We start from the raw sequence: 13,811 nt of genomic DNA, 5'->3' as shown, positions 1-13,811 counted from the left end.
ATTTGATTCACATTAAATACCATAAGATATTGAGATATTTTCAAATTATAGATTATATTATATTTCATGTAATATAAACTATAGGTTATATGTTATATTAGATATAACATATAGTTTGATATATGTTATATATATAATAAAGTAGTTATTATAAATATATATTAATCAATTTAATTAGTTTTTTAAATTTGATTTTTTAAAACTAATTAAGGAGGGAGTTAATAACTTCCCCTACCCCCCTAAAATCTTCTCAAATGAAAATCGTGGATGGTTTTTTGGATGAATTGCTTCTTTCTCATTCTATATGCAGAGCAGTATGTAAGTGACACAAACTATTTTTTGCTCTGGCAAAAAATATTCCTCTCATCTCTAATTCTCTCCCTGAAAAATTAAGAGAAGCCCATAACTCTCTCTTCGATTCTCAACCTTAAGGAGAATATGGAGGTTTCTCTTGTGGTGGTGCCCAACGAATTATTTCGATTGAAATGCTATGATTTAGTATTAATCCAAGAAAAGATCGTGGTTGTTTGGACAGGATTTCGTGAAGTTATTTGGACTTCAAGTGTTAGTAATTTTCTTAAACCTTTTGTCCTATTCTCTGCAATTTGAAGCATGCTGTAAATTTTCTTTGTAGAATGTATATTTAAGTTATTGTGTTTTATGACTTTTTTGTAAATTAAAATTAGGAAATGATCTGGTTTCCATCTAGGGTTTTCACAAACCTTCATCAACATCCATGGTGTGCACTGGATAAATAACGATTTCCTTGGAGGTTGCGGGATCAGTGATGGCAGTAGCATCCTTGGAAGACGTCGAATCTGGCATGGAAGTAGCATCCTTGGATTGGGTGTATCAAATCTATATCAGTAGTGTATCAAATGTATCAGGTGTACTAAGTGTATATCAGTCGTGAGGACATGTGTGACATTTTAGATCTTTTTACTTGTGGGTTGGGCATTTTTGCTATTTTTGCAAACAACAAACATGTGGGCTATGGGCCTTATTAATGTATTTTGTTTTGCCTTTTTTACAATTGCCCCCATTAAAAACTACTAGTTTGAATTATATGTATTGCACATGTTTCATAAAATTAAAAATGAAACGCAAATGTATAAGTTGAAACAAGAGTCTTATAATTGATAATCATTTTTCTTTATATGCATATTTTTTAAAAATTCATATGACTACAATTTTTTTAATTAACATGTTTTTTCAAAACTATTTTCTTTTTAAGTTTTCAAATTGAATTTTTTATCTCTTAATTTAAATATTCGATAGTAAGAAAAAAAACAATATTTGCATTTATAATAAAAAATTTAAAATAAAAATTGATCACTTTTATTAGAAATAAAAACGTATTTAACTTTCTTTAAGAAATGGTTATTCTTTTTTTGTTTTTTTTAAACTATTTAATTTAAATCTCAATCCCACACACCTTAAAAAAGAACTGGAGATGCGATACCTAATCTTGCTAGTGTTCAGAAAAAAAAAAAAAAAAAAAAGTTGTAAAAGTAAGAAATACCTATAGAAAAATTGTAGGCAATGCCCAAAAGTGTTGAAGAAAACTGAGAAACATTAAAGAATAAGAAGAATACACAAAAGATGTGCCAATAATGGTTAATTAAAATTGAAAAGGAAAACGCTACAAAAATTCCATTTAAAAGAAAAGAAAAATAGAAGAAGAAAAGGAAGAGAAGATACTTGTTGGACACTAAAGGTTTAACTCACCTGTTTATAGAAAATATTTAAACTTGAAATCCTAATTTGATTTTACAAAAATAATTTAGATAAAGAGATTTTTTTTTTTTTTTTTAATGATTTAAAGAAAAATTACATCAAATAACTTTCTAACCATCAACTAAAAAGGCAAAAGGGAAATCAAATGTTTCTCCTATAGCCCCCTTTAATGGTATAGATTTGTTTTGGCTTTTGAAAATTGGTTTGATTTTTGAAAACATGAGTGGAGAAAGTGTATAATAAAATATAAAAATTATAGATAGAAATATTGTTTATAAGCTTAATTTTCAAAAACTAAAAATAAAAAGTCAGATAGTTCTCCAATGAGACCTAATTGTTTACTTCAGTGACAATTTTCTGTATAGAGTGACCTGGATTATTCTTAATTGATTTAGAAATTGTATTACAATTAATACAATACAGTTTTGCAATTACTAAATAATTACAAGTTCAATTGATTAAAGGTTTGTTTGAGAGTGATTTTTAAAATGTTAAAATTACTTCAAAACAATTGTTTAATGATTTGAAATTAATTTAATCTTGATATTACATTTTAAAATATGGCTCAAATTTTAAGGGTTAAATCCTATTTCGGTTCCTGAACTTTGAATCTTATTCTATTTTGGTTCCTAAACTTTAAAAAATGATCGGTTTAGTTTCTAAACTTTTAAAAAGCGTTTATTTTGCTCTACTATCAAGATTTTGTCAATTGTTTGATGAAATTGCATCTAACATGTGTAAGTAAAATGAAGGTAAAATAAAATGTCAACAACCAACACATTATAAAATACTAAATGATCAAAATCTTGAAGGTAAAATAACTTTTTAGTTTTATAAAAAATCTTTTTACCACCAAATTCAATGTAAACCCTAATTTTTTTAGCATGACTAACTTATTTAGCAGCAAGTCATCTCATCATTTTGTTTAAGAATTTACAAAATTTTAATAGTAGGGACTAAAGTAAAACACTTTTTAAAAGTTTAAGGACTAGAATAGATGTTTTTAAAAATTTAGGGACTAAAATAGTACAAATTTTAAAATTTAGGAACCAAAATAGAACAAGCTTCAAAATTTAGGAATCAAAATAGAATTTAAACCAATTTTATATTATCAGAAGTAATTTTAAATGATTAAAAATGTATTTCAAGAGTTGTATTTATATTTTTTGGGTGTATGATTTTGAGTTCTAATTTCTTCCCCAGCATCCTCTAAAACTTGGAAATCTTCCTTTAAAAAAATTTACTCGTGCGAAAAAAAAAATGATAAAAAAATGAGAATATAATGAATGGTAATAACACATGTGAATTGGCTTTTGAATAATTGCAAGTGGGGACAATCCATTAAATTCGCATAATAAGACAGAGGAATTCCACACTTTACTGTTAATGATAAGATTTGGGAAAAGAACAATTGCAAGTTTCAATGTTCAACATTAAAGATAAATTATATATATAGTTTATTATTTTTATTAATTATTGTTAATTTTAATTTTTTTTAATAAAATATGATAACATCGATTTTAGGAAAATAAAAAAAATATATTATAAATATTGTGATAATAGATGACCATTAGAGACTTATTTAATGTCTATTAACCATGTGTCATACTCTCATTTCTCCAAATGTTGTCTATATATCTTAAGATTACATACTATTAATGTGCATGTAATCCACTTTCTATTTGTTGAAAAGCTTATAAATAGTGACATTTGGTGGGTTTTATAAGATAAATATAGATCGGTGGAAATTCCATGAATTTTGGAGAAAGGAAAGATTTACGAATAGTTATTTAATTATTTTATTTTATTTTATTTATATATTATTTTAATATTATATTTTTTTGATATTTGTATTCCCATTGAATGAAAAGGAATTTACTTTTAAGAGAAACAAACTAAGATTGATTAGTAACCATTTTCTCTATCGTCATTAGAAAAGAGAAAAAAAAAAGGTTGTGTTTTTGCTAAATTCATAGTGCGAAGATTGCAACTGTCGTTATTTTATTTATGTATGTCTGAATACACCTCCTAATCACTCTTTATCCTCTAATATCTTGATAAACAACTCTGGTTAATATTGTAATTTAAAAGTTGGGAAGTTGCAAACAATAGTACTTCTACATGCCCAGCATAATTCGCACAAAATTTGTACTATCAACTTCGAAATTAAAGTTACGATTATTCCACCTCACATATTGTAAAAAAGAAAAAAAAAAGTACTTCTACATGGATAAAAAGCAGTGGAGATATCTTTAGGTGTCGTTTGTTTCGTTGGAATCCAAAATTCCTAGACATCCCAAGATGTCGTAGTGGAGGGCAAAGGGCATCTAAAGGAGTGTTTTGGATGCCCTTATGAAACATGGATTTTTAGAATTCTCGTATTAAAGATATTCCCTTTTTACATACCCTTTAATAAATATCACCGTTCTTTAGTTTTATTTTATAAACTAAAATAAATATTGTGAACTATTTATTTCATTCTTTTTTGTTATATTGGAAGATACTCAATTTTAAATTAATATTTATTTTATTAAGAGCATTAAATTAATACATATTATTCTTTTGAGAAAAATAACAAATAAAATAATAAAACTATACTAATTTAAAAAAAAATTCAAATTAATGAAAAGAAATATGTTATATAAGCTTAAATTATATTAAATTAATTACAAATAATGAATAGTTGTAAGGACATTCTTGAAAGTAATTCTAAGGGTTTCAAAGTACAAATCCTACAAAACAAATAGAGTTATTTAAGTATTTCCAGATATCTTCAAAAATATTTAAACATGGTTATTTAAGAATGTCGAACATGTGTAATATGGACATCTCAATTTCGAACATCTATAGACTTCAAGTATATAACATTTCCAAAAAAACAAACGACCACTTAGTATAAACAAAATTGGTATGTGTAATTGTGATCACAAAATGGAAAAGTAACCATTTCAATTTTATAGTATAAATGTAAAAATGAATTTAACTTGATTGATATAATGTTTGTATTATTAATTTCGAAGTTAGATATTCGATTTTTTCTCAATATATTATAAAAAAAAAAGTGTAAAATTAGAAGATAATATTATATAATTGTATTAATATGAAAAAATTTATTGTTCAACTCAAATAATTAATATAGTAGATCTGATATAAGCTTTTATTTTAGAATCCCGAACCCTAATAATGTATGTTGGAGGAAAAAATGTTGCTTTTTTATGCAAAAAGTTCTTGTAAAATGATCTACAAACTATCTACTAGGATGATAAAATAATAATATATCTTGAAAAAATAAATAATATATTTAAAGGTCAGATTATTATTTTAATCCCTATAGTGTTCAATTTTAATTCTATACTTTCAAATGTTCAAATTTAGTCCCTATATTTTCAATAATTTTTAAATTTAGTTCCAATTACTAGTTGATTGCTGATTTTTTAAAAAACCTTTTGTTTTCTCTTAACATATTTTCTATAAATTTGAAACATATATTCTCATATTATATATTCTTAAAAAAATATTCTCATATTATATTTCTTTGCATGAAAATTATTATTATTATTTAACTAATTTTGATAAAAATTATCTTTAAAAGACTAACCTTAAAATTTATTAAAAATATAGAGACTAAAATTGTCCACACTTTAAAATATTGGGATCATAATAGTACACTTTTAACCTATTATAAATTATGTTATAATTTCTTCGAGTTCTACTTAAATCTTTCCATATATATTTATATTAAAAATAAATATGTTTTACTTTAACAATATCTGATGTGAGGAGATAAAAAAAATTAAGATTGATAGTACAAATATAATATCATCTGAACTATATACTCATTTTCACACAAATAAATCAATTTTACTTATAGAGAAAATTGCTGAGCCAAACCATAGGAATGCTAAAATTCTACTTATTATTGGAAGTGTCCCCATTATATTTATTTGTTAGGATCCATATTAAATTTATATTTAACATAAATAGGTTAGATTTTTTTATTGATAAAAAATGAGCGAACTTATTTATAAATATAATAAAATATTACAGTGATAATCTATCCGTGTTTATCATTATAGACAATGTGTTTAAAAATATTTCTTATAGTTCTATCCTTTCAAATAATTATTTTTATAATAATTTTATAATATGTAAAATTAATAATTGAATTTCAATTTATAATTTTTGGAATCCCTTATAAATTATTGTTTACAAAATTTTTAATAAAGCCCCTTCAACAAAAATTCTAGAATACCACCGTTAATTAAAATATATATTAGAGATTTCCACCGCTCTATCAATTTTCCAACTAAAAAAATAATGAAAAAAAACTTGTTTATTTATTCTTTCGAGAATCCACCCATGTTGCTCAGAAGTCAGAACTCAGCAGTCGACAAGTTTTGTAGTATTCACGAATTATAGAGATAACTCTTGTTTTAACCATTTTTTTAATACTTGTTTTAACCACCAAAATCTATTAATATCTATAATAATATTTTACTATATTTAAAAATACTTTAAACAATTATCATTTAAAACAATTATACTCATCAAAATCCTTCACAAGTTATTATATATATATAATCCTTTTGAGTTCCAAAAGAACTTAATAATGGATTAAAGTGATGGTGTTTGAACTCCAACTTCAACTATAGTTTATTCTTTATTTAAGACTCCAATTATTTAAACTATTATAATCTAACTATAATATTACTATTTCAAATTTTTCTTTGTTGCAATGTTTACTATTTTATACTCATAATTTCATTCATTCTTTATTACACTGTTTACTATTTTCTACTTAGTTTAAAATAGTCTATACTCAACTCAGACTAATTATAACCCCTACAAACTATATAATTCCTAGGTTATAATAACCATGAACTATAATAACCAATTTAGCACCTCCAAACATCCCTCTAATTTTTGTAAGCATTTTCCCTTTTTTTTAGTTTAATTTTTATTGAATACAATAGTTTACCGGATAATAAATTGAAATTTTGTAAATTAAACAAGGAATTCAATTGGGTTGTGTTGATATTAATCAATAAATATAGATAATTATTTCAATGTTGTTATTGAAACCACACATGAGTTTTAAAATAAGTTCACATTTTTTTTTTTCCATTGCTGAAGAAATAGATGGATAAAATTTAAACAAAAATAAAACACTATGGTACTGTAGAGAGGATAGATTAAAATAATATTGGAATTATAAGATATTAAGGTTTGATTTGAAACATGCATCTGTAGTCTTAATGAAAGAGTGGAATCAAAATATGGTTATGATTTATGCCTAAGCAAGTGAAAAAAGAGAAGAAGGGGATTGGATAATCACCAAAGCCAAGAACCTTTGAAATTAGTATGGACCAATATTTGTCTCATAACTCTATTTTGAGAGCACAAAGATACATTAGGAAAAAGGGTAAAAAAATGAAAAGAAAACAATATTTTAAAAAGAAATTTCCAAGATAGGCAATGAGTAGTCCAACATGCATCTCTAATTTTCCAAGAGAGGACAAAACTTTTTTGTGCTATAAATACCATTCCCAAATTCCTCATTTCCAAACCAACCTTCTCAGTTCCTTAGAAAAGAAGAGTGAAAATGTTTGGAATTGGGAAGAATATCATCGAAGGAGCCTTGAATACTACAGGAGATCTTGCAGGCTCTATTATCAATGCTGGTGGTAACATTTTAGACAGAGTTTCCCATCTTGGAGGAAAGAAAATCAAAGGGAAAGTCATTCTTATGAGAAGTAATGTTTTGGATTTCACTGAATTTCATTCCAATCTTCTTGATAACTTCACCGAGCTATTGGGCGGTGGTGTTTCTCTCCAACTCATCAGTGCCACTCATACTTGTAATTTTCACTATCTCTTAAACTCTCTTTTTAAGTGCTTAAAAACACTACTTTTTCTATTCTTTATACCCGAGACGTGTTTTGAATTATGAAATTGACAGCAAATGACTCACGAGGGAAAGTTGGACACAAGGCATATTTGGAGAGGTGGCTAACTTCAATTCCACCATTGTTTGCTGGAGAATCTGTTTTTCAAATCAACTTTGATTGGGAAGAAGATTTTGGATATCCAGGAGCCTTCTTCATTAAAAATGGACATACTAGTGAATTCTTTCTCAAATCTCTTACTCTTGAAGATGTTCCTGGCTATGGAAAAGTCCATTTTGATTGCAATTCTTGGGTTTATCCTTCTGGACGATACAAGAAAGATCGTATCTTCTTTGCCAATCATGTATGTATAAATAATTTCTTTCCTTTTTTTTATAATCTCTAATTTTCTATAGTTATTCATCCTACTTAATAACCAGTGGAATATATTATTATTTATTATATAGAGTTATCTTCCAAACCAAACACCAAATCCTCTTCGCAAGTATAGAGAGGAAGAATTGTGGAATTTGAGAGGAGATGGAACAGGAGAACGAAAGGAATGGGATAGAATTTATGACTACGATGTCTATAATGACATTGCTGATCCTGATGATGGTGATCATCGTCCCATTCTTGGAGGGACCGCCGAATATCCTTACCCTCGTAGAGGAAGAACAGGACGACCACGATCAAGAAGAAGTAATATATTTTTGTTTTTTTTTTTTTTTTCTAAGGATAAATTATTTGTTTAGTTCCTGAACTTTCATGTTTTAGTTTTTCTTTTGAGTACAACTAATTGGGATTGGGAGAAATATTCAAAATTACAACGTAAAAAGAGGTAGTACATGTCGATTATTGCCGATCAATTATGCTCACTTTAGCAGTTAAATTTTGTGTTTTTGTCTAATAAGTTTCTAAGCTATAAAAAATATATATATCTAATTAGTTATTTTTCTAACATTGTATTATTTGATTTCGACAGATGAAAATTATGAGAGCAGATTGTCACCACTAATGAGCTTAAACATCTATGTACCAAAGGATGAAAATTTTGGGCACTTGAAGATGTCAGATTTCCTTGGTTATTCATTGAAAGCATTTTCTATATCAATCAAACCAGGACTCCAATCCATATTTGATTTAACTCCAAATGAATTTGACAATTTTAAGGAAGTTGATAATCTCTTTGAAAGAGGGTTTCCCATTCCATTTAATGCTTTTAAGACTCTCACTGAGGACCTCACACCACCATTGTTCAAAGCACTTGTTAGGAATGATGGTCAAAAATTCCTCAAATTTCCTACTCCTCAAGTGGTCAAAGGTAATATATATTTAATTATGGACTCTAGTTATTTATTTCATTAAATTTTTAGGAGAATATATATTTAATTAATAATTGCTTATACAATTTTGTTGATCATATCTAATGATTTTGAACAGAGGATAAATCTGCATGGAGTACCGATGAAGAATTTGCAAGAGAAATGTTAGCAGGGCCCAATCCTCTATTAATTCGTCGTCTTGAAGTAATTTTATCTAATTCATCCTTTTTTTTTTTTTTTAATAAAAATTATAATCTGAATTTATTAATTACATATATGTAACTGAATTGACAGGTTTTTCCACCAATAAGTAAGCTTGACCCAAAGGTTTATGGGAATCAAAACAGTACCATCACTGAAGAACACATAAAGCATGGTTTGGATGGTCTCACAGTAGATGAGGTGAGCCAAAGGACTTGAAAACAAATTTATTATTATTATTTTATTTTCTTATGATATTTTAAATTAAGAAAATTAATAAATTGTTGACTGGGTTGAACAATAGGCAATCAAGCAAAACAAGGTGTACATATTGGATTTCCATGATGCATTGATGCCATATCTTAGGAAAATGAATGCAACATCTACAAAAACATATGCCACAAGAACATTGCTCTTTTTGAAAGATGATGGGACTTTGAAGCCTTTGGTTATTGAATTGAGCTTACCACACCCTCAAGGAGATGAACTTGGTGCAATTAGCAAGCTATACTTTCCAGCTGAAAATGGAGTTCAAAGATCTATTTGGCAATTGGCTAAAGCTTATGTAGCTGTTAATGATGTTGGCTACCATCAACTAATTAGTCATTGGTATGTATTCTTTCAAAATATACGGTTAAATTGCAAATTTTCTCTCTATAGAGTTCCGAGAAAGTACGAATGTAGTCCTTGTGGTTTGATAAATAAAACTAAGTTCTTCTCTATGTATGAGGACTAAATTCGTATTTTCTACAAATTTTAGAGATAAAAATTGTAATTTATCAAATTTTCTTTTATGAACCTAGTTATGATAGTTTATCTAATCAACCTTTTGAAATTATAGGTTGCATACTCATGCAGTACTCGAGCCATTTGTGATTGCAACACATAGACAATTGAGTGTTCTTCATCCAATTCATAAGTTGCTTGTTCCTCATTTCAAAGACACCATGTTTATAAATGCATCTGCAAGACAAGTTTTGATCAATGCCAATGGTCTCATTGAATCAACCCATTATCCATCAAAATATTCTATGGAGTTGTCATCTATCTTATACAAGGATTGGACCTTCCTTGACCAAGCACTTCCCAATAATCTCATCAAGAGGTAAATCATCATTTATGTTCAAGTACTTTTATATATAATTAAATTTATAACCTTCATCTTTTGAGTTGATTGATGAGTCAATATGATCATATCAATGAAGGAGTTTGTCTTTTGTATTCCACTCTCCTAATGTTCATTCCTCTCCAACTAATATTAATTTTCTCTTGTTAGGTCTCTTCAAAATTTTCAAAAAGCACTGTTGAAATATTTGATATAATTAAATTTACCATGACCAATCTTATAACCAACTAGCAATAAGGGGAATAACTCATGTATCTTGTAGAGATTGAGGTCTTCTTCATTTTTTTCAAGATAGTGTTTCTTTGGGTTCACCTTTTTAGACTTGGGCTTTGATACCCATATTCAAGAAACACGATGTTTTCCATCTCAAAATCAATTAGTAATAAGAGGAGTAACACATACATATATATATCATATAAAAATTGTGTGGTATTTTCTTTTTTAATGTGAGATCCTCGACAGTCAAGTAATCATTTAATGAATAATAATACGCACGAATTATTTCCTTACAATCAATATATATTTTCTTGGTTGATGTATTATTGACTTATTTCCTTTTCCCTTCTTGGTTTGTTTAGGGGAATAGCTGTGGAGGACTCAAGTTCCCCCCATGGACTTAGATTGCTAATAAATGATTATCCATTTGCTGTTGATGGTCTTGACATTTGGTCAGCCATCAAAACATGGGTACAAGATTATTGCTCTCTCTACTACAAAGATGACAATGCAATCCAAAATGACTTTGAACTTCAATCTTGGTGGAATGAGCTCAGAGAGAAAGGCCATGCTGACAAGAAAGATGAACCATGGTGGCCAAAAATGCAAACTTTAAGCGAATTAATTGAATCTTGCACTACTATTATATGGATTGCTTCAGCTCTTCATGCTGCAGTTAATTTTGGACAATATCCTTACGGAGGCTATATTCTCAATAGACCAACTACAAGTCGTAGGTTTATGCCTGAAGTTGGCACTGCTGAGTACAAAGAACTTGAATCAAATCCTGAAAAGGCTTTCTTACGAACAATCAACTCAGAATTACAAGCACTTGTTGGTATTTCAATAATTGAAATCTTGTCAAAGCACGCTTCTGATGAAGTCTATCTTGGCCAAAGAGCATCAATTGATTGGACTTCAGATAAAATCGCATTGGAAGCCTTTGAGAAATTTGGGAAACAATTATTTGAAGTTGAAAATAGGATTATGGAAAGGAATCAAGATGTGAACTTGAAGAATAGAGCTGGACCTGTGAATTTGCCTTACACTTTACTTGTTCCATCAAGCAACGAAGGACTCACTGCAAGAGGAATTCCCAACAGCATCTCTATCTAAGTTATGATCAAACAAGTGTTTGATTTCCTGGGAGATGTGTAATTCGAAGGTCACAAATTATGTTTTAAGCTACCCATTATTAATTATTAGGAAATAAGTGACCATACTTTTAGTTTAAATTAGTAGCCTGCTTTAGGCTTTTGGATTTCCAATTCTCAAAATTTATGTACTCTGTACTACTATTTAACGAATAAAAGTTGCGTGTTTTAAGAGTAATGATTCCAATTTCACAAAAAATAGGCAAAAGCATTCATCAGCATTAGTAATGAAATTCTTTGTCAATTCTTGTTAAATTAAGAAAAAAATAAAAGAATAATCTTTCTCCAACTGAAAAGGTATCTCCTTCGAATTTGTGTTCACCAGTTTGTGAGGAAGGAAGAGTTGCTCTAGATGTTGAAGACTTATCAACAAATTTCAATTCTGAATTTCGTAATGAGGCAGTGTCTTCTTTACTTGTTTGATAAAAAATTTTCCAACCTATTTTATGTTCATCAAAGATGACATCTGTTGGGTTAACCATTCTTCATTATGCCCAAATACTCAAGATCAACGCTGGAAAGATAAAAAAAAGGCTAAGAAATATTTTGCCAAATCCTCGATGATCGATACTCGATGCTCAACGTCTTCCTACTCGATGCTCGATGAGAATTTCCTTCTTCGTCTGACGAGTCTCTATTAAATCTTCGATGGAACTTGATGACAACTGAACTAATACTCGATGATTCTTGAATGATACTCGGTGCGACTCGAAGGTGAAAACAATTAACTCGATGCTACTCAATAGCGAAGATCGATGCAGATTGAACTCGATACTCTGTTATTCGATGCGATTTGGGTGAATGTATAGGGCGTGATTTGCAGAAAGATGACAATCGTATGAACAAAAAAGATAAAGGCAAGAAGATGAAACATAGAGTTTACGTGGTTCGGCAAGATTGCCTACGTCCACGGGAAGATCCAAATTCTTTTACTAATGAAGATTGCATATAGTTTTTGTTGTTTATAGAAAATTAGGAAAAATGAGGTTAACGCTTTGTTTTTGTTTTAAAGATCAGAGGTATTTGTAGAGCATACCAACTGATTGTTTACATAACAATGTTAGTTATAAACAAATAAAAAACTGAGCTATTTGAGTCAAAGCTTCTTCAAATTCTCCAACTTGACTCTAATGCCTTGTAATCTTTTGATCTTCCTGATTCTGACCGTTGTGTCTACCCTATATCTGGAAGCTCGAAACCAACTTGTTTTAAACATTTAATCAATTTAAGTTTTGAAACAGGTTTTGTTAACATGTCAGCTGCATTGTCTGAAGTATGAATCTTTTAAATTTCTATCTCCCTGTCTCAATTTTATCTCTAATGTTTAGTTCTAGAGTGGTATTATGGATTTGGGGACAAATGGATAGCACTTTGGTTGTCACAGTAGAGTTTCACAACTGTTTGATCTATTCCATAGTCTTTCAACAAACCCTTAAGCCATAATGCCTATTTGATTGCTTCTGTTAAAGCCATATATTCATCTTCTGTTGCAAATAAGGCTACTATAGGCTGTAGTGTTGCTTTCCAACTGATTAGATTAGGACCATAAAGGAAAAGGTAACCTATTAAGGACCTCCTTTTGTCCAAATCACCAGTATAGTCAGCATCCACATATTCATAAAGTTCTAAGTTTGGTTCAGCTGACCATTGGTAGACTAATCTTCAGTTTTTAGACCAAACCAAGTCCCTTAGGATCCATTTAGTAGCCTCCTAATGCCTCTTACCCGGATTAGACATATATCTATTAACTAAGCTAGCTGAATATGAGAGATCAGGTCTAATAAAGATCATTAAATATATTAGGCTTTCGAATGCTTGACTATAGGGTATGACAGCCATCTATTTCTGATGTTCTTGGTCAGAATCTTTAGGAGAGTTAGTTGAGGAAAGCTTAAAGTGTTAGTCAATAGGTAAGCTCATAGGTTTAACATCATCCATGTTGATCCTTTTAAGGATCTTCTCACAGTAATTGGACTGATCGATGCTTAGAATAGACTCTTCTTTGTTCCTTTGGATATCTATTCCTAGGACCTTGATTGCTTCTCCCAAGTCCTTCATATCAAACTCCCATTTTAAGAGGTTTTTAACATGGGTTAGATCTCCTTTGGACTTACCTGCTAGCAACATATCATCTACATATATGAGTAGGTAAACCTTGTCCTTGTAA

At 28.9% G+C, this 13,811-nt stretch overlaps 1 protein-coding gene across 1 annotated transcript; it reads left to right on the top strand.

Moving 5' to 3' along the window:
- Window positions 1-7,314: 7,314 nt before the first annotated feature.
- Window positions 7,315-11,728, top strand: LOC120080124 (linoleate 9S-lipoxygenase 6-like). The gene is made up of 9 exons (XM_039034688.1): window positions 7,315-7,595; window positions 7,697-7,986; window positions 8,090-8,324; window positions 8,608-8,946; window positions 9,066-9,151; window positions 9,242-9,349; window positions 9,453-9,757; window positions 9,990-10,253; window positions 10,853-11,728. The coding sequence occupies exons 1-9, from the start codon at window positions 7,340-7,342 to the stop codon at window positions 11,604-11,606; spliced, it is 2,637 nt and encodes an 878-aa protein (XP_038890616.1). The 5' UTR covers window positions 7,315-7,339; the 3' UTR covers window positions 11,607-11,728.
- The last annotated feature ends 2,083 nt before the right edge of the window (window positions 11,729-13,811 follow it).

Source organism: Benincasa hispida, chromosome 6 (assembly GCF_009727055.1).
Source record: "Benincasa hispida cultivar B227 chromosome 6, ASM972705v1, whole genome shotgun sequence".
Taxonomy (NCBI): domain Eukaryota; kingdom Viridiplantae; phylum Streptophyta; class Magnoliopsida; order Cucurbitales; family Cucurbitaceae; genus Benincasa; species Benincasa hispida.
Note: the sequence above shows the minus strand (reverse complement) of the source record. Positions and strands in the feature narration are given on the sequence as shown.

What these genes read in the sequence shown, in the direction of transcription:
- LOC120080124 (XM_039034688.1), top strand. Translation starts at nt 7,340, where the DNA reads ATGTTTGGAATTGGGAAGAATATCATCGAAGGAGCCTTGAATACTACA. An exon ending in ACGACCACGATCAAGAAGAA is followed by an intron (nt 8,325 to 8,607) that starts GTAATATATTTT and finishes TGATTTCGACAG; the next exon opens with ATGAAAATTATGAGAGCAGA. An exon ending in TATTAATTCGTCGTCTTGAA is followed by an intron (nt 9,152 to 9,241) that starts GTAATTTTATCT and finishes CTGAATTGACAG; the next exon opens with GTTTTTCCACCAATAAGTAA.